This window comes from Chaetodon auriga, chromosome 15 (assembly GCF_051107435.1).
Source record: "Chaetodon auriga isolate fChaAug3 chromosome 15, fChaAug3.hap1, whole genome shotgun sequence".
Classification (NCBI taxonomy): domain Eukaryota; kingdom Metazoa; phylum Chordata; class Actinopteri; order Chaetodontiformes; family Chaetodontidae; genus Chaetodon; species Chaetodon auriga.
In genome coordinates, this window is record NC_135088.1 from 4,386,107 (window position 1) to 4,407,513 (window position 21,407).

Consider the following 21,407-nt stretch of genomic DNA (forward strand, 5'->3'; position numbering starts at 1 on the left):
ATGCAAATTCATATTTATGCACAATTTACAAGCACTTTACAACACCAACTCCCTGAAATGTATGTTGTGCATACGCCGTCTGGCAATCAGGGCATGAACATTTTGAACAAAGGCCGTGAGAAGTGTGCAGCATCAGCAGCAAGGGAGAGACTTCATTTCTTTTTTTTTATCTCAGACTTGATCAGAAGGCTCATTTAAAAAGGACTGCAAACGCTACCAGCCCCGGTGGATTAGTCCTAAACCTGAAACATGCAATTTGCACTTCCAGTTAGTGTTTAAGTACCATTTCAGGGGGCTTGTTTGCAGCACTGCTTGATTTGCACATATATTCAATGAGTAGGAGAAAAACCCTGCATGTTCTCAGTTAAGGAACCAAGATGAGAAACTTAATCTGAAGGGGAACATTTCAGCACGGCTGCAGTGGACGGGCGTGTAAGTAAATCAGACGTTGTGTTTAGGTTTTAGAAGAATTCTTTCAGCATTTTTCGACATGTTAAACAACAAGATGACTCAAGATTGACTGAAGTTAAGATAAAATACTGAAACACTGAGCACACAGACTGAACTGACAGCAAGCTCTCAACTGGATAAGATCAATATAACATATAAACATACATCAATATAAATCATCTATCTATCTATCTATAAATAAAATGCACGTTATTTAAAGAGGACCTTCTTTTTCTTTTTTACGTGAGTGCACTAAATCTTTGTCCCAACACCAGTCATAGATGTCTGCGTCACATGACAGCCGGACTGCTGCTGTTACCAAGTGCGTTGCGTTCATGTGTATCTCTGTAAATAATAATAATAATATAAAGGGTACAGTCTAGACCTGCTCTGCTATGACGTAGCATTACATAAACTGACTTGGCTTTGTTTGTCTCGTAGCGTGTTCAGTATCCTGATGGTCACATAATGTACAACAGTAACACAATGGAACCTTCCCTTGACTGTGCACTCGTGTCTGCTCACCTCATACAGTGTTCCACCCTTGGTGCATGTGCAAATTGCCTTTGCCATTATGTCCAACACTTGGAGGGAGAAACAGCCTAAAAATACCCCTGAAAAACTGTCCACCAGGTTCCTGCACAGCCCTCTGATCCAGGTGTGATTCAGGTGATAGAGTGCGTCCTGTTACTGAAGGTCAGTCTCACCCTTATTTAAGTGTCACTGATAAAACTGAACCGCTTCCTGAACAAAAGATAAATCAGAGGTCTTATTTGATTAGAAGTCTGTAACTGAACTGCGCTGACCTGGACTTATCGGCTGTGTTATATTAGATCCTGGAAGTCCCTAAACGCTAAAGGAAAGAGCTGCAGGGAGTCCATCTTTTCTAAAAGGACACAGTATTAAGTGTTTGTTTTTGTGCATTTATCTTTTGTCTTGCATTGCTCTGTATCATTTTCATACACCTTTATCTTATCAGGCCGTTTTTACCTCTTTGTCAGATCACCTCTGAGGAGAAAAATAGAGCCGTGTTAAAACCTACTGTACTGCCTTGATGTATGCTTGCAGTATTTTTGCTACCTCCTCTTTGAAGTTTCTGGTGAGGCCACACAATAGGGTTCACTCAGCACTGTGCGCATAGTTTCCCATTTCATTCTTCTTCACAGCTTTACTGAACTTAATCGTGTTTCTCTTTGAGGTCAAGAAAAAGAGGTTAGAAATAAAAAAAAAAAGGGCAATGGCAGCAGAGGGTGACGTACTGTGCCCAGGTGACGGTGGGTTCAGGGAAGCCGTCTGCGTCGCAGGCCAACAAGGCAGAGCTGCCGACGTCTGCTGTCGCGTTGATGTCCGACTGCCTGGCACGGATGGTGGGAAGAACTGAAAGACAGGTAACAACTAATGAGTACATAGTGTACGAGAAGTCTCATGAGGTATTCTGAACAGGCTCCAGGTGACACTCACAGGTGAGTTCATGCCTGTTTTGCTACTGATGAACATGATTCGCACACAGCAGCACAGCAGTGGTTTTAACCAGTTAAGCAAAACGTTTACTGGCGGTCTTTTCTGGAAGCTTCCATTGTTTTTCCAACCTGCTTTAGATGAAACCACGCCCACTTCCGTGTGTGAGGAAAGTAAGTGAAAACACATTTGTCCACATTATCGCCATCAATGCCAAACTGCTTACACATTTAACCATGCCTGTTGTTTGTTTGTTTAGCATTAGTTCCACCATTGACCCCGAATTTGCAGACACACACAATTCCGCGTCTTTTTGGGGGCGGGGTCGCGTTGGTTTGGTTACGTTAATCTGGCACGTTCAGACAGCCCGTAGGCGGGAGAATTTCTCGTTTACTGTTCTTCCGGGCTATTGAGACAAATGCAGTGATTAGAAAGCTAAAATTCACTTAAAGCTAAGATACAGTCACCTCAGGATGCATGATTAACACAGACAAACAGCCGTTTTAAAACTGGCGCAACATTGAGGCAACTCACCATCTCTCGTTGATCCATGAATTCATAAATCTCTGACAAAAACGGTCTGAAAACATCCACAAAGGCCCAGAAGATCCACTGCAGTAAACTGTTTAGTCTAAAACACGATAATAATCCACAAAAAGATGTTTTCTCCTTCCAAATTAGCAGTGTCCTTTCCTTTACAACTTCTACTAACGTCCACACCAGCGCCATCTTGTCTGGAGTTACTCAAAAGAGTATCAGGTTTCACTTGACCAATCACGATCTGCTCTATGAAGCCTAGCAACCAGAGAACCAATAACATTTTGAGTTGAACAGAAGGGCCTCCTTCTTCTTTGTGAAGATCCAGCCAATTGCAACAATCACGCAGATGACTGACGCTTCAATTAGCCAATGAAATTCTGAACGGGAAAATCTTCCACCTCAGTGAGTTATTTACAGATTCCAACGCTAACAGGGATAAAACACACAGCTTAAAGTAATAAATATAGTAAATGTCCTTAATATAAAGACTTTGATTTCATGAATATAAATAGATACATATGTATGTAAATATAATGAATTGGATTTTTTTTCTTGGAAAATGCCTCGATATGCTGTTAGATAAAACTGAAAAATATTCAGTTTCTGTGGTATTGTTATCAGTTTTTATTGAACTTGGTCTCGGGTAAGGCTTCATGCTGTGCACAGATAAAGTCATCTCCAGGCATATAATATAAAAAAAAAATACATATTCAGGCGAAAAAGAAATAAAAAACTTCTACTTCAGTGTCTTCAAACTTCTATTACTCAACGCCGGAAGCACTTACAGTGACTCTGACTGCTGGGGATAAAAGTTCAGAGTGTTAACTTTCAAAAGAAACCAAAACCATTCATATACTCCAAACGGTTCAAGACAAGCTCTCCGTTTGCTGAGGGTCTGCCTCGGACACGCGTTTCAGACTCTTTTCACTGGACTGGTCATAGCATCATTACTGGTTAAAGTAAAACACGGACAAGCATGGTGAACATTTGTTATGGTTTATTGGTTCATATAAATTCATCATTTTCTTTCTTTGTCACTTACCGTGCCCACCATGTGTTCTGCACCCGAACACGCCGTCGTCCAGGGCGGCTGTGTTCCCATTAGATCCTGTCAGTTTGCTGTCGTTCCAATACCTGAACATCACTAAAGGCCTTTGAACTCACTGCACTCCACGGTGAGGAAACAGCATGCTAGCGAGCTTATTCTTGTCTTATTTGTGGTCAGGAAATTCATCAGATTCAGTGCCATGTGTCGCTGTTTTCGATGCTACAAATTAAACGGTCTCCAAGCAAACCGTTTAACTCACCGTCCCTCAGAATAAACATTTCCCATTACTCGACAGCAGACACCCACTGAGCACACAATCAGGAAATAGCATGCTAGCAAGCTACTCTGATCAACAGGAAATTCAATAGATTCAGAGCGTGGTTTCACCCAAAGTAGGTTGGAAAAATGATGCACACAAGAGCGCCACCTGTAGAAACTGCGGACAGCCATAAGCAGGATGCCTGACCTCATTATGTGATCATGAGATCAAACGTAAGCATTAGTGACACATTAGATTTGCAGGTGATATTTTAGCTTATGTCGTTGATAAAGGACAATTCACAGGTGTCAATCAATCATCATGGGTGGATCTTGAATATCCAAATCAAATTTCACAACAATCTGGCTCGTAGTTGTTCCAGATGTCTCGCTCTGTGGACAAGAGTTGGACGGGTGGACAGATGAGCTGAACAGCTGACCATCACTGAGGGAAAAAAGGCTAAATGAACCATATTTAATGCATAAAATCAAACACTTCCAGGTTTGCAGGGTCACCGTCGCTGTCCCCCGCTATGCTGAGCAACGGGGGCGGCGGCGAGCAGAAGGTGGAAGAGAGGCAGCGCTCACCGTTAACAACGACCTTGATCATCCTGAAGTCAATTTCTCCCCTGGCCATGACACGAGCCTCACAGTTGTACATGCCCTCATCTGTCTTCTTGATGCCGCGGATCTGCAGGTGGCCGTTTTCAACGATCCTGAATCGCACTAAAACAGAAAAGGCAAACAGAGAACAGGAAGTTAACACGTGTGGGACTCAAGATTAGGAGTGAATTCTCGTCAGCGGATCACAGAACTTGAAATGGAGGGCGGCCATGTTTGGATGCAGGAATTTAAAGCTCACCGAGGAGTGACATTAAGTACGAGTATTTCCTTGAAACTTGAAAATCTGACTGTGGTCGTAAAATCACGTCAATGTTCAAGGGGAGCATTTAAGAAGTAAAGAACACTTCACTTACGCGGTCAGACAGGAAGTTTAGCCAGATTAAAAAGTCCCAATTATCCGTGGTAATCATGCAAGTGGCCTGATAAACACAGGAGTGCACGGCACCAGACGTATTCCAGCAGTGTTTTACAAGGATCACAGAGGCTGACAGACAGTCACACCTCTAATTAAAGCAGCCATAAACACACAGTAACAGAGCGCGGCGCATAAACTGAAACCAGGTGCTGCTTCTCACACGTCTGTGAGGAAAAAGCTTCCAGCACATTATGAAAATCCAGGGACCACATCTGATTTAGAGCCAGAGGACGAGGAGCTGAGTCATTGTTTGTCCTTTTTAAGTCCCCACTGAAAATTGCACTTATTCAAAATTTGTGAGTGGACAGTGTGTACTTTAAAACTCACTGGATTAAGATTTGTGGCTGTTTAGGGTGTGAAGTGTAACTTTCACAGGCCAGCAGATTCCTTCTTTGGGGATGAGAGCTCCTCTGCAGGAATCCAATGCCACCAGTCCAATTTCCATGCTAATGAGCGCGCACGAGATTTCGATTTGTCCACCTATTTAATAGAGAACTCCACTGTGTAAACTAAAGACAGCCTGTGTGCTATAAAACCACTTGATGCATATAATAATGTACTGAATGGTGGGGGGGGGGCCTTGGCTTGAGGCAGTGAACATTTTCTTCCCGTCATTTTTCATATTTGTGCACTTTACTGCACAAACAGTTCCACCTTCACTGTTGTCACAGAGCTCCCTGCCAGTCATGAAAGGTAACTAAGAACACTGGATTGGATAATTTGCATGCTGGCTCCTCCACGAAGCCATTTTTAATGTCATTTAATGACATTTTATCCTCTCCTAGCAGGATAAATAACAGCTTTAAGGCAGCTCGACACATTTACTAATGATACGAACAATGCCTTGACACCTGTTGTGATAATGGCCTATACAGCTACCGCTATTGATATTTGTACCACTATCACTGCCACAAATACCCATCACAGTACTGCTTCAGGTACTCCTGGATAACTGCATCACGTCTCATCCAGCATCTGGCAGCCAGGCAGTTCCCCCCCACATCCACACGAAGCAGCAGATACACTCAAAGCTTCCCTGAAATGTTAAGTTACTCTGAATTTTAAGTACCTTTTGAGTACTTTTAGCCCTCATGCTGCTACGTTTAGCTGCTAGCTTGCTTGTGGTGTATTTGAACATTATGGTGCTTCAGCTTTAACTACTGTTGTGATTCCCACAGTATTCTGTCTTCTGCTTCCTGTCTGCAAACGCATGTAAACAACCCCAAAACCCTCCATGTACAGACCCGTGAAATATTCAGCAAATGTAAAAGTACTGTCAAAAAATAAAACTAAATGCTTTTGACGGCTTCGTGTGGTGTTTAAAGAGAAAGAATAAGCTTGACATCAACCAGCTCTGAATTCATGTCACATTGACACATATTCCAGAGTTGTGATGGGAGGTTTCACAATGCAACATGCAGCGTTTGGTTGGGTCAACTGCTGCTCGGAGGAAAATTACATAAGCAGTTTTAAGTTTTCAGTGTCGGTTACAATTAGTGGTTTTTCCAGTGAAAAACACATTCCTTGACCAGGCTCCAAGAATAAAGGCAGCCTTAGCACAACACTGTGGTGACTCCAGGCTCTCCAGCGGTCACCAAAGGAGGGGTTACGGTAAGGTTAAAATAGGCCGAGTCCAAGTGTGAAACAAAACCTCCCGGCTCGTCCCGCCTCAGTCCTCACACAGCACATTTCAAGCTTCAGCTGACCTCTGGGAGGTAGAGCTGCTCTGGACTGAAGATGAACTCCTTCACAAAGCCTGTGCATGAATGTATCTGCTGCACTGCAACATTTAGGCCTCTCCAGAACAGGCTGTGACTTGTTCCCTCACAGAGGACAGCAGCTGCAGGCAAAATGGTTTCCAGCGCTGACCTGGAGTCACCGCAGCATCAAAACGGTCACAGAAACTTCTTCCACACTGTGAAACTTCAGCTCCGTCCTCTTCCATGCTTCTTATTTGTATGTTTGGTGTGTTCAAAACCTTCACTTTCTCTCCAACAGAGCTAAATACCTTCGTTCTGAGTCACGCTTCGTAGCTCCAAAGTGTGTTTCTTGGCAAATCAGCGATTGTGGAGAACACAGGGGTAAACTGTGGAGGAAAGGATTATAATGCAGGAGTGGTTTGACAAGTTTCTGTGGACCTTTTGATGTTTTGTTTTGTTCCTTTCTGTTGTTTCCTCCGCTGTGACTGTGACTCACCATCAAAATCCACGGTAACGACGGCAAATTGAAGCTGATTGCAGCTTCCGTCCTCTGTCAGGGAGCAAGCTACAAACTTTTCAAAACCTCCTTTCAAGCCTAAAGGCAGGGAGAATTTGGTTTGAGCGGAGCGCGGTACAGTGACAACAATGAGCAAACTTCCCACCAATCAATCCCTGCGATGGGGACGGAGCGACATCCGACTCTGAACTGTAAAAAAAAAAAACACTTCAGTCCTCCGAGTGCTCCCAAAACCTTCATTTCTGTTTCTACATGTGTGAGAAATATGATGGCATCAAGGAAAATCCTGTAAGAAAGTACAGAAAATGGCGATACAATGACCTCACTGGCTTATAAAACGAGCTAAAACACTTTCTGCTCGTGACAGCAGCAGCAGACATAAATTACACTGTTCGCCCTTCTATAACCTTCCACTTTCCCTTTTTCTCTTCAGTGTTTTCAGATTATTTCAGCCTCCACAGTAGTTTTCCCTCTATTTGGGGAATTTAAAGTCCAATCTGCCCTCAGACATCTTTTCTAGGGACAAAAACTCTTCTTGCTGAGCTGGAAAATACAATTTTCGTGTCCGTGCATCGTCTATGAGGTCTAAAACTTCCCCGCTGAAAATGCATGGTTTTGTTCGTAGATGATGGGCAGGAGGAGAAGGAGATGAGGAAGCGCGTGGCAAATTGATTGGAAAGCATGAATTGGCAGACAGCACTGGCGGGAAGGTGAGGCGACTGCTCGGGGAGTCGGGGGGAGGCAGGACGGCGGGCTGGCTCACCGTCTTTCTCGATCTGGATCCTGGAGCCCTTGTGCTTCCAGATGATGGTGGGTGGAGGTGAACTGGCCACATCGCAGACTATGTCAGCGTCGTCGCCTTCGTTGAACTCCTGCGGGCTGGGGGCACTCTGGAAGGTGATCTTCTCTGTAGGGACAGATGAGATGTACACCAGTTTATTAATATCTTAACTTGCACGCTGACACACTACGAAATCTAACAGTTGATTAGCGGCGTGACGAGGCGCCATATGTTTGAGCTTCTGCTTCTCCAATACACGTTTTCTTTGTTTAGCTCTTATATAATCACAGGTGGTAAAGACTGTCAGAGAGTCTCAGACTACGGGAGGAAACACCCTCGGTCGTTTCACGGCGGGGGGAGTCGGGGGGTGAAAAGGCTCGATTTCCACAACACTAAGAGCTGCTTTGGCGACTCATTCAAGCTCACGTTCCTGCTAGATTTCTTTGTTTACCTCAAAATAGTTGCAACCAGAGATGTGAAAGTCTTCCTCATACTGGACTTCCTGGATCAGATTTCAGTGTGTTGGATGAAAAATGCAGCCTGGTGCATTTTCTGTAACACACGGCTGAGAGCTAAGGTCAAAAGTCTGAAGAAAGAGCTCCAGCTTCTAAAGACAGCGTTCAGAGATTTTACCAACTTTCATCTGTTATTTACATTTCCTGTCTCACCTTTCAAGCGTTTTCACAGAGATGTCAGCAGTTGGGGGTCACTGAATGTTACGTTCAGAGTCTCTAAAGCTGAAGCACACAGTGTGCAGAGGTAATCCTGCATTTCTTTTGACTGAATGGACCGAACTCAGACTGACAGACGAGACGAGACTTACGGAAGATCTTCACTTGGACTGTGGCCTGAGCCTCCTTGTCCCCGTTCTTCGCCACACACTTGTAGATGCCGGCGCTGTCCACGTTGGCGTGGTAGATGGTGAGGGTGGACATGGACTCATCGCTGCGGCTCACGAAGATGTCTTGCCTGTTGGGGAGGATCTTCTCCCCGCTGGGGGCATACCAGTCGATGTCTTTAGCATCTCCCAAAACTGAAAAACAGAAAATGAGGAATGAGGCAAAGAAGTTTCAGGGTTAGGGTTCGCAGCTGAAGTTTCGATGATTTCTCAGATATCTGGATTGTATTTGAAGCTTTCCGCATCTGCTCAGCCTGAATTATCTGAATGAAGTGAGTGAATCCTGAGTGGAGAGCCGATATCTAAACTCCACAAATCAAGAATTCTTTGCGTGACGATGGCTCAGAAACATTATTGTAAAATCAAACCCCATGTCCCCACAGCAGACGTCTTCTTAAGATCAAACCAAATATGCACACTAAAACATAAAAAGAGTGGTATAAATAATTTCTGTTTGCTCTGCAGGACAGAGGATTATTCAGTAGGAGGCGACTTTCATTGAAAGAGAAAAAAAAAAAAAATCAAACAATCTTTTTCACAACGTTCATTTTTTATAAAGACCAGAGCAAGCTGACACTCTTTTTGTTTCCCTGAAACATATTCATGCCATCTCATCTCTTTAGGAACACAAAGGGCCCTAAATGCATTTTGACATCCTTTTCAAGAGTTCAGACCAAAGCCGCGCTGCCTCATGGAACAACAAAGAAAAAATAACTTGGTGAAAAAGAAGTCAAGGCTTCATATTTCACTCCAACAAAGACACCGAGCTTTGCTTTTCATGGCGTCGTTCTCGTCTAGAGGTTCGTGAAGTAGCGCTGCTCAACCTAGGGACTCGACTGGAGGCTTCTCGTGGTGGACGCTTCTGGTTTTCGTGGCCTTGGCTGTGAGATATCCGCCACTAAAGTTACCTTTAAACAGACCGTGTCCCCATCAGAGGCCACTGCATCATCACAATCTCACAACACCAAATGAAAAACATGTCCTGGAACTCCTCGAACTGGACGAGGACAAAGGCGAGCCATCAGGCTAACTGTGGCTCAGTGTGTGCACATCTCCAACTTCACAGCATACATGGACGGATGGTGAGGCTCATTCTGATAAGAGGTGTTGCTGCTTTTACGTGTAATTTCAGCAACAAAAGACACAAAACCTGGACAGATGAGACTGCAGCTGTCTGCATGGCAAGATACCATTTTGTTTAGTAGTTTGAGTGAATGGAGGCGCAGCATTAATGTGATAATGTGATAATAACTGTTACCTCCTGACTGGTGTGATTTTACTCATGGACCATATGTTCTACGACCTCAGGCAGCAAACATAATGCAAACATCACCTGTATCTCACACAAGCTCTTCAGGCTGTCTCACAGGCCTCATCCTCACCTGACCTGATCCTCAGAGTGAACTGCTCCAATGAGAGGACATTCACCAGTACACCAGTCTCATTATCTGACCTTCTGCATCAAGCTGTGGTGAACGAGGTGTGTTGGACATCGCTCTTACCTTCGCACAGGAAGAATTTGGAGTCTCCTACGCTGATCTCTCCTTGCGTTGGAGTGATCTGCACCTGGATGGCAGCTGGGAAAAGAGAAGAAAACAGGCATCAGTCTGCGGCTCCAGCCGGAGGGACGGCGACGCGGGGCGAGGCACGAACAGGCACGGCTGAAAATCAAACTGTTTTGCTTGCTCAAAGGAACAACCATCTCTCAGGCCTGTGCGAGTGAAAGTCTGGGATGAAATCTCCCTGCTCACTAGAGTGCAACATCTCCATGTGCAGATGGATGATGAGCCTACATTTTCCACCAGGAGCTTGCTGAACTGCCAGGCTGTTAGCGGGCTGCTGTTAGCGGGCTGCTGTCACTAACTGTGCAAACGGTAAATTCTTTTCTAATTTTGGTATTTTCAGCAACAGTTTTATGCACTCTGACATATTTTGCTCAGCAGTGGTGGACGGACTGAATCACCACTGTTGGCTGTGCTGTCACACTTTTCTTCTGGCTATTTCTTAATGGAATTCTTAATGTGACACGTATCAGGTATCCAGAGCTGACGCCCGTTCCTGGCTGTTCCTCTGGCCTCTGAAAGTCAATGCGATTGGACGTTTTCTCACATCTTTCCTCTTCTGGAAAGTTAAAAGTCTTAGTGGAGGATGAGCTTCTACTGCAGTTAATATTGGAAGATTTTAACTGAGCTAAACGTGATTAATTACTGCAAAACATGAAAGTACAGCAGAGCAAATACGACACGTCATCATAACACACTGCGTTCAGTCCGTCCTCATCGCTCTAAGTCTGCCGAGCTGCTGACGTTTACTTCATGCAACTAAATGCAACCAGAAACAGAAATGATATTAAACACACATCAGTAATAGAGTTTGAAACTGTGGCGGCGCTCAATGGCCATGTGATTCGTTTATCAGGAGTCTTTTGAAGAGGACGAGGGCAAAGTGCAGACGACTGCGGACGATAATTCAATTCTTGACACAGGAAAGAAAAGAATGAGGATTTTCAGATGTTCTGCGCCTGTTTGATCGTCAGTCCTCAGCAGCAATCTAAAACATATTCAGTGAAACTATGAGAAGATTTTATTTCATTCCTCATTTCACTGCTCATAAAAGCCGCCCAATTGAGCCGTTCCAGGGTGCTCTCGTTCATCCCTGCTTCTCCTGGCAGATGATTTAGAAGGCATAATGCTGTAAATCAAAGAATATCCTTTTCCTGAGCCTCTAATGCACTTCATCTCTCAGCATCAGCTAAAGCCACAGTGACACAGACGAGACTCAGACGAGAGCAGAGGAACACCTGGTGTTTGTTCCTCCCTGCGTGCCCGCCGACAAATTAGAATGAATATTCAATGAAAAGTGTTAAAATGTGCAATAATTTTCAAAGGCCTAATCAGGAAATTCATCACTTGCACGTGTCACCGGAATGTGACACGGTTTCATTTAAGACTCTATATTCAGCGGCATGGGAGCGAAGCAGAAACACCACTGAATCGTGATCCGGAGCTTGACAGAGAAATCCCGCTGAGCCTCCAGCATGTCGCCACTTCACACAAATGAGCGAGGCAGTCTCAGCCCAATTCTCACCGGGAGATTCATGGGAATGGTTTACAAGGACTCGCCATTCAAAGACAGGTAGCCGGCGACAGCGGCGGCACAATGAGACGCCGGTGTTTCATAATTCAACATCCTCCCGGCTGTGGAAACACATCTGTGAGTGAGAAGAGGAGTCACAGCAGTGGCCTTCCTTGTTCTGTCTTCCCCTGCACGGTCGATGATGTGAAAAGCCATCATCGTTACGCCGTGAAGCCGATCCTCCTCCGCCGAGGGCGCGTACAGTACTTAGAAGTACGCAGATGTACACAATAGGCTTTTGTGGCGGGAAGCCTTTAGAGCGTCGCCATGTTTAGTTGTGTTTATGTTGGGCAAATTGGAAGCTCTCAAGGAAGATATTCCAGTGTCAGCGGGGATGATCTGGTCTTCCCCTCGAGGATATCACTTTTAATTCTTTAAGTATACACAAATACAGGAATGTAAGCATCGCTTTGTTGAAAAGGAAGCGATCTAAGAGGGTTTGTGGTGGTTTAACAGCCTGACGCGACTTCTGAGAGAAAACACGACGACGACAGGCCGGGAAAGAGGAACAGAACGGAAGCATTCACACAAACAACAAAGGCTGTGATTCTCCTCTTCAAGGACAATCTCAAACACTGATTCCATTAAGATGTTCAAGGTGAGAATAATGTCTCCTCAGGGCTTCATCAACACATCATACAAGCAGCGGCTTGCAGTGAAACACTGCCTCCGCCACTGGAATGACCTGCCCTCTGCTCCGAGCCGGCAGGCGAACTCCTGAAGCATTAGAAACCGCGACGCTCGGCGTGTTTGCTTTTACAGGCTGGAGGCAGATACAAAGAAAACAGCGTATCCGTTTCCTTCTCTCATCTGTGAGATCACAAACACCACGCCGCAGACCGTGGCCACGCCTCCGAGGAGGAAGACAACCGGCCAAAAATCAACTGATCATATCTGCAACGCTAAAGACAACACGGAGCAGTTCAGGCGGCGTGGGAAAGAAGGCTATTCCCAGAGCCTCGCTCTCAGCGCACGTCTCTGAACGGCCACTCGCAGCGTCTCCGGGACGAAGCGTCTGTCGAGTCTCGTATTAAGTAAAAGTGTGAATTTGTGTCTCTGCTGAGGAGGAAGATGATGGCGGAAAACCGGAGAAGATTCCAGATTTAATGCAAAACGTCACCTGTTCTTTAAACTCTTTATTCTTCGTCTGAATCATCTTCTCCTGTTCTGATAAAGCTGCTAAACTTAACCCCTCAACTCGTTAAATAAACTCAGTTTGGGTTGATTAGTTTGACTTTTACTTTTTAACGTCTTGAAACTTTAAAAACTGCGCGCACTCTTTATTGTCCTTTAACCACATACACACTGAAATAAACGACAAAAACAAGTTTCTCCTGAGACTTGATTTGCAAACCTGAGTGACAGGAACAAAGGAAAAGTATATTTACATATTACATATTTGTTCAACAGGAAATACAGAGAGTTCCTGAAAGGTTGATTAAACTGATTAAAAGACGACAGCACACAGAGACCAACAAAGAAGAATATTCAGAGAAGAAAATAACATGAAACAAGTTACGTTCAGGATAAATCTCATTAAATCACAACCGTCACAAAACCTAATTAGCTGAAAACCAGATAGGAATGATTAACGCTCACTGAAATAATACGACTAAACAAACATCAGCAAACAAATTCAGTAATCACAGTGTGACCGATGTGCCACCGTGTCAGGACATCTGTGGGGACGACCGAACAGGAAGTGCTCATTTAGCTTAAATTCAACGGCCCCAATTTGCCAAAATGTTAAAACATATAGGAACTGGTAAGAACTCGTCGGTCTGAACAACGACATGGATCAGGATTCAATCTGGATTCACTTCGGTCTGTAAAACAAGACCAAAGTGGTTCGACCTGATTTAAAAAGAGACAGATATAAGATTGATTTAACGCTGTTTGAGTGACAGTTTGAAATAATTGTTGTTTTGTTTCTCCTGTAACGTGTTTTAAATGTGGATGGAGCCGCTTTAGAAGACAAAAACAAAATGAAATCAAATTCGTTGTAAATAAGCGAAAACATTCAGGAACAGCAGTTTGATGTTTTCATCAGAGCTCTGAAGCAAAGACAGACCTGACCTCGATGACATGAATAAAACGGCAGAAGAGATTTGGGGGAAGGAGGTGTAGATTAACAGGACGGACGGAAAGAAGTGCTCGACATGGTGAGGAGGAGCTCGGATAAAGGATGAAGCTATCTGTGCCCCGACGAGTCTCCTCACGACACCAATCTAATATCCACCCGCTAAGCCTGCCCCTCACTCTCAGCCTTCTCCAAAAACTCATAAACCTCTCCTTCTCCTCTCGAGAGTCCTTCTTTACCCTCTGGTCCTCTGCTTGGACGCCTGTCTTCACAGGCCTCTGCTCCTCCACAAACAGCACTGTGATGATGGTCATTTTTTGGTACGTGAGGAGGAAGAATCTGTTAATGTGGAAGAAAGGTATTTCTGTAACTGCAGAGACATCTCTGAAGATCCTTTGTCGCTGCATGCAGGCATTTATATCATATCTGGTAACAACACTGATCTATTCAAAGCATCTTCTTCACTCCTGCAGTGATTCGGAGAGAGAGGCGTGTTCTGAATCGTGATTTGACTCGAGTCACAAAAATGAGGACTCGAGACGCGACTGGGACCAAACAAACCTCCACCAAGAGCACTTATCATCTCACAGTTAACAGCAAACCAGTAAAGAACTGAGTATGATGACGTCAGGATGCTGCCATGTATTCAGGTGGAAGCTTAGCAGTTAGCTCTATTCAAGTATGGCCGGTCTCAGCACTGGACTGGGGTGTTAGCCGTAAAGCGGAAGCGTAAACAGCTGCAGGAGGAGCCGTCGGTGGCTTTAACAAACTCACACTGAGGTAAAGACATGTTTGCTCTGTGCAGCAGTGCTTTAAAAAACATCCTTTCAGCCCAAACTGTGGAAATCTTGTGGCACACGTGAACAAACAGGGAGTTAGCTCCTGCTAATATGAGCAACGGGCTTAAATCAGTGCTAATGTTAAGTAAGTAGGTAAGAAACTACACGCGCTACAGGCTAAACTCCTGCCTGAGAGGCTGCTGTTGACACATTAGCATTGTCATGCTAACTGGAGAAAAGATGGTGGCTATCTGTTTCACCCACTGATAGTCCTTCTGCCTGCATGCCAGCGATGCCTCTGACAAATGTTTGCAGAAATCAAACTCTCTGTCCTCCTCCCCCCATAGACCTCCAGCGCCACGTCCACAGTGTTTCCAGGTTTGAGGGGAGCAGAGCTGTACAACCAGAGATGACACCAGCAAACCTTTGTGCAACCTGTCCTTTTTTTTTCTGAGAAAGAAGAACAGGTTGTCCCCTGAAACCATCCACACAGGCAATTAGAGGCCACAGCAACCCAATCCAGCCCGAGTTATTCCACTGCATCCACATGGAGGATGGGTTCCCGCAGCGCTCACCAGCGGTTCCTCCTCACAGGAACTATGTGCTCACTAATATCTCCTTACAAATCCCGTCTTCTAAAAACTACACATGTAACTCATTTGCAGCCGAGAATTCATTTCCAAAAAAAACATGCAGCACATAAATGATGTTTTTTGTTTTGTTTTGTTTTTTATCAGCGCAGCACTGAGCAGGCCTGAGCCAGCCTTCAGAAACACACAGGTCATGAGTGTGAATCCCTTCAGGCAGCCATTACACTTCCTCCTAATGTAAAACAACACAATAACAGAACATTTGAACCTTACTGTAACAATGCCAATAAAAGCCCCATGCACATCATTCCAGATCTAAACAAAAACACTGCAGCCACTGTTTTTCTCCACTTTAACATTTCGCCTTTTATAGTCTGATTAAGTATTAATGTCAATAGGAGCATGATTAAATTACACTGGTATCATCCTTTAACAAACACAGAGAGGTATGGTCTTTCATAGGAGCTGAAGGGAAGTGAAAGCACCGCACACACATCGACATACAGACACACAAACACACTATGTTTGCTTAGTTAATAGCTTGCCGGCAGATTGATTATTCAAGTTATTAATTTGACAAAGTTGGGAAACAAGTTAGATGGAAGAGCACGTTCAAAGCCACTCGCAGCGAGCTCAGAAGCGGTATTAGGAACGGTGTATTAATTTGCCGATAATCCCTCCACACTTTGAAGCAAATACGCCTGTGAGGTTTTAATAACAATGACCAAAACCTCCGAGTGAGGACGTGAGCGCTGGCCATTCTCCAGCGGGAGAATTACGGACTTCACAGGCTGCTGCTGTAAACAGGCTTTTAACATCTTAGCATGAACAGTTTTTAATTCCAATTACGCAACAGCACAAGTTCCTTCACGCCACACGGCCGTCGTTACTTCGTTTTAAGGCGTGCGAGTTCGTGGAGCGAGCGAACAAGAGGCGGTGGTCTCTGCTGGGGAAAACCTGAAGTTCGAGGAAGCTCCTCTCCCCTCTTGGATCAGGAGGTTTGCATGCCTAATTGGAGCCTGGCAGCCGGTGGTGACTGGCTCCATTACAAGGAGGCTACAACAGTCAGCTGTTGGTGCTTAAAATGCAAGTCATGTCTGAGCGAGCACACACGATGCAGGGGCAGACAGCACAGTGCAGGGCCACGCCGGGATGCATGCATCAATAGCACAGACCCTCAGAGAGCGCCGGTCTGAGGATGTGCAGACACACTGTTCTCCTCACATACAGTGTGTGAATCTGATTACAGAGAGCTATTACCTGTGGCCTGAAATAAGGCCAAGACGTCTGCGATGAGGACGCAGACCCGAACCAGATTGAGCTAATGCTGCCCCGTCAACGCTTTCCAACAGGAGACCCATTTTACCACAAACAGCCTTATTTCCCATCTCTCACTGTATTAGGCAGACAGGTTCCTCCTTAATGACCCGCAGGCAGTCAGCAAGAGCTGATGAAATCTGAATTCTTGAGACATTATGAGACAATTTTGATCTTAAATTGAAGCTGCTCCCTTTGAGATGAGTATTATGGAGCGTTTTTGCCATCATTTGACGAGTGAAAGGGAACAGAGAGGAAGTGGAACACAAGCAGAGAGACACGATGTGGCAGCAGACTCACAAACACGGTTATGTGCTATAGCTTATTAGACTGAGCCGTGAGGATTTCTGCAGCTTGAAGTTGCTCTTCAAAATGTGATCCATGTCATGCATTCTGCAGCACACGTCTCTCGACATACTGGAGAGAGATTATGTTTGCAACCCTTTATTAAACGACTGTAAGTGCTGCTCAAATACAGTCATGTTTGGTTGTCTTTAAGATCCGTGAGCTCACAATCTCAAGCAAACACGCTCGATCAGGGCGGGTTTCACATGAGCTGGTGGAGGCCTGTTTCTCAACCCATTTCTGAGACCAGGTGAAGGAAGCCGTGCGAGATCTATTCTTGGATTCCAATGGGATTTCTAAAGCAAGCATTCACCTCACATGCACTGTAGTTTCTGCTCATGTTTGGGTCTGGGGTCTCTCTTGTAGTCGTGACCCTCTTCCATTTACAGTCGACGCTTTAAACACTCTTGCATAAAACTGTGTGTTGTGTGTTGGGTGAAGCCACACACAGATGTAGAAGACCCCACCTGAACACACGAAGCCCCTCTGCAGAGCCCTTTTCCACCCTGTGTTAGTCCACTCTCAGCGGACTTCACAGACCCCAGACTCCCCCCCACCCCCCACCCCCCACCCCCCCCGTCCCTGCAGACTTGAAGAGGCTTCTCCACAAACTTCAAAACCTCCTGCACATCCCAGGTCACCGGTCACTCCCGTGATGCCTTCTTGGTAGCGGCTCCATGTTCGCTCTGCAGCCTCTTTCTGAACCCATTCTCTGACCTGCCAGTCAGTCCAGAGAAACCCCTCACTCTGCTCCCAGCAACCCGTTACCCCCAGAGCCTCGGGGGTCTCTAGCAGTGCTTTCTATAAGTTCTGTTTTCGTCATTTTTCCGTTCAAATGATAAATGTGTGATCTTTCCTGCAGCCATTTCATGTATGCAAATGAGTCATAAATCCAACAGAACAGCTTCAACGCTACGTGTCATCGATCCTCAAAGTCTGTGGAACTCTGGGAGGGTGAACGTCATTCATCCGGAGCATATTCTCCTGTTTGGCACTTTTATGATGGTGGTGGAGCGTGCTGCCTAACACGGCGCTCCAAAATCTCCCATAGGCGTTCAACTGGGTTGGGATCTGGTGACTGTGAAGGCCATAGCAGCAGTGATTCGTACTGTTTTCACACTCATCAAGCTATTTGGGAGCCCCTGGGACGAGGACATTAGCATCCATAGAACCTGAAGTGGACCCAAACCAAGCTGTCCATTTCTGGTGTACGCTGCAAATGGACAGACCACTGTAGTAACAGCAGGCGTATTCATGGTGAACGATTTGGTGCAGGACGTTCAGCTCGGTTTGGTACCAAACACTTACTGTCAAGATAGTCTAGAGCGCAGAAGAGAAAACTGAAGATGATCCGAATGCATCGATTATTGGAAGGAGGCAGCCTTCAACCAGCCAATCACGGCAGACCTGGACTGGGCCAAAGCTAAAACCAATGCAGTCTTCGAGCCGGTCCTGCATGACCGAGCACAAACTATCAGCAGGTCAGCGTGTTACATTAGTCCATTACCGACATCTGTGTGATTTATTTCAATGCATTTTTTTCTTATTAACGTGACAAAATGTAACTTTCTGCGTTTTTCTCGTTTTCCCTGCTACCCTGAACGCACCGAACCGTGACTTTGCCGTAACGTTACACCCCTAATAATCACAGCATATTGCCTGCGGTATTTCTGCACACTCATCTGCACTTTAAAGGGACGCGGATTTGCAGGTGAAGTCTGGATATAATGGCTGTTACGTCGAGCCTCCGAACAGAACTAACTTTTAGCATTATGTTTCCAATTTGCGTTTCAGAGGCAGATAAATTAGCCTTTCAGAAGCACATTGCAAACTGTCTTCACCACTTATCATTAACCTGCTGTACTTTGAGAGACTGCACAAAGCACTAAGCAGCCGTTTCCATGTGCTGTGTGTGGGTGTCAGGCCTTAATCAAATTGACAGAGACGCATCAGCCCCTAAGCTCTTTCTCCTCACATCTTTCAGTCATTCACCAGCACAGCTTTGTCAGGATTACGGTTGTTGCCATCATTCCCCCAACCCACCACCACTTCAGTTGTCATCCCAGAGTATTACAAGCGGAGAGGAGTGACGCAGGAAGGACACAAACGTGTGCTGCAGGAGTCAACAGCGTTAAGTGCTTTTTCCACTAACTTACAGTGTAAAAAGTTTGAGGCTGACTACGGTGTGAACGGGCTTCTTCATCGAGCCTCCCACTCGTCCACCTCTATTGATCCAAAATGTGCAGCCTCACCTCATCATCTCCAAATAAACAACTCCCTGATACATTTCCAATAGCTGCTCCTCTTCTGCCATTACTAATGTTTGGATATTAAACAGAAGCCAAACAGCGAAAAGTCCATTTTTGCTCTGACTAATTTCTAGCCTCCTCGGCGTGACAGCACCTAATTATCAAACCTGGAGAGAATGCAACACAAAAGGCTGAAAGGCTGGAAGGAACGGCAGAGGAGAAAGAAGCAGCTACAGCATGAAATCCGGCTGTGAGCAGACGACGTGCTCGTCAGGGTAAAGGGGCGTAATGACTGAAGATTAGAAAACACGAGCGAAGATCTAAAGCTCTGCTCGCTGCCCACAGACGCTGCAGCCGAGCAGCAGGGCTGAGCTCAGGAAACTGAAAGCTTGGCTTGATGATGGTGCAAGAGGAATACGGAATATGGAAGAGGACACGGTTCGTCCTCTGATGAGCACACATGGTCGTGAATTTCAGGGTAAAACACTAAATGTACATCCTGTCTTCATTGTTCTTGAAGGTGAAATTTGCTGTGATGTAATGAGGGGGTCACCAAGTTCAGGGGTCCTCTGTGAACCATGAATATCCATATTTGTCCATAATCCCAGTCTGTTGTTGAGTATTTTGCTCTGTGCGTCATGAAACTCCATAGCTAGTTGTGCAAAAACTGTTCCAGCACTTTATTTTTATCTTTTAGACCCGTGTGACACTCGACTTCAAACAGCAACATGCACACTGGTGCTGTTCTAAAGTTCTGCTCTGTGAGGCTTTAATTTACTGCCCTCTGTTTCACAAATGCAACCCAACGCTCCTCTCAGCTAAAGCAGATCATGAAAAGTATTTCCAAGTAATTTGAACCAGGTCTGACCTGAATATGCTTCAGCTCCTACCAATTAACTTCCTGCAGGGTCTTTCAGTCACAAGGTCAAATCCCCTGGTACATTATAATTAACAGCAATACAACTGAGGCCGAGCTATAATTTGCAGACCCGCAAACTGTAATGAAAAAGGTGACAGGATACAAAACAAAAATCAGGTAGGGGGTCCGGGGGCACTCTGCCCTGGAAGAAGATTTTTTCGAATGCATTAAAAATAATACGGAAATGAAGCCTTTTGCCTTTTAATCACAATGTCTGACAACAGGCAAGATGGTCTCTCTCTCTCACACACACACACACACACACACACACACACACACACACACACACACACACACTCAGAGGAGAGCAACCCGATCACCAGAATAAATGCCGGCGCTGTACATTTGCACAGACGTGTGAAAACTTTCTGTTTCTTGTGTTCAGTTTTCAGTTTCCTGTCACTGTGGATCAGGTCTGGTCTGGTCTGGTCTGGTCTGGTCTGATCTAAAACCATTTGGTTAGGGTCAGGAAGAGATCATGTTTTGGCCTAAAATACCCGGATTTGTCACCACAGACATGGCTGGAAAACGTCCTGACGTCTGGTTAAAAATAGCCGGTTTTGTTGCCACAAACTTGAGCGGGAGTCTGCTGCTTGGCAGGCGTCTCGCCTCGCTGTCACCCCTCCATCATCCCCTCAACCTCCTGATGAGAAAAGCTCATATGCACGAGGCGGAAATCTGAATTATGTCACTTTGATCATTACTGTGGAAACGCTGACATGATACATACGAGAAGTAAAAATTTAACAAATTTGTGGTTTGCAGATTTAATTCTGGCGACCAGCAGAAGACGACGAGATGCAGGAGAGCAAGAGAGAAGTGGAAGAAGTACAGACTAATAAAGCCTTATTGATAGGATGAGATCATAATTCATTTAATGATTCCATTTCTTACTAAAGAGTACAATATTTGAGATGTAGTGGAGTAGAAGCACTGTAAACAGAACACAGAAATACTCAAAGTACAAGCACCTCAAATTAGCATTTAAACTTTGCACCAATGGTAACTGAGTCATGATGTTAGCTAATGCTAGCTAGTTTAGCTCACAGCACACATAAGGCGGGCGGCTTCAGTCATTCATTGTGTTGCTGTGGACGCTGGTGCTCCTGTTACCAGCACTTTGTTTGCTCATGATAAACTCTCGGATGGATGCCATCGACCAACTTCCAGGCGCTATTTTTAAAAACTCTCTGTGAATAATTCTGAATGTATAAATCTTGTATTCAACGTTCTTTAGCTCAGTCAGTCTGCATGAATGTGAACCAGCTGCCTATTCTGGTCTGTGCTGACTCTAACGTTTGCTG

General features: G+C 45.1%; 1 protein-coding gene across 6 annotated transcripts in view; it reads right to left on the reverse strand.

Annotated features, from left to right (window-relative positions):
• The window catches only part of ncam1a (neural cell adhesion molecule 1a), a 235,374-nt gene that overhangs the window by 64,931 nt on the left and 149,036 nt on the right, over positions 1-21,407 (reverse strand). For all 6 annotated transcript variants that reach the window (XM_076751463.1, XM_076751464.1, XM_076751466.1 and 3 more), the window contains exons 2-6: positions 10,192-10,266; positions 8,615-8,824; positions 7,774-7,917; positions 4,343-4,480; positions 1,710-1,827 (exon numbers count right to left, since the gene is read on the reverse strand). In XM_076751463.1, the coding sequence (XP_076607578.1) occupies positions 1,710-1,827; positions 4,343-4,480; positions 7,774-7,917; positions 8,615-8,824; positions 10,192-10,266 (685 nt within the window). The remainder of the gene's footprint in view (positions 1-1,709; positions 1,828-4,342; positions 4,481-7,773; positions 7,918-8,614; positions 8,825-10,191; positions 10,267-21,407) is intronic.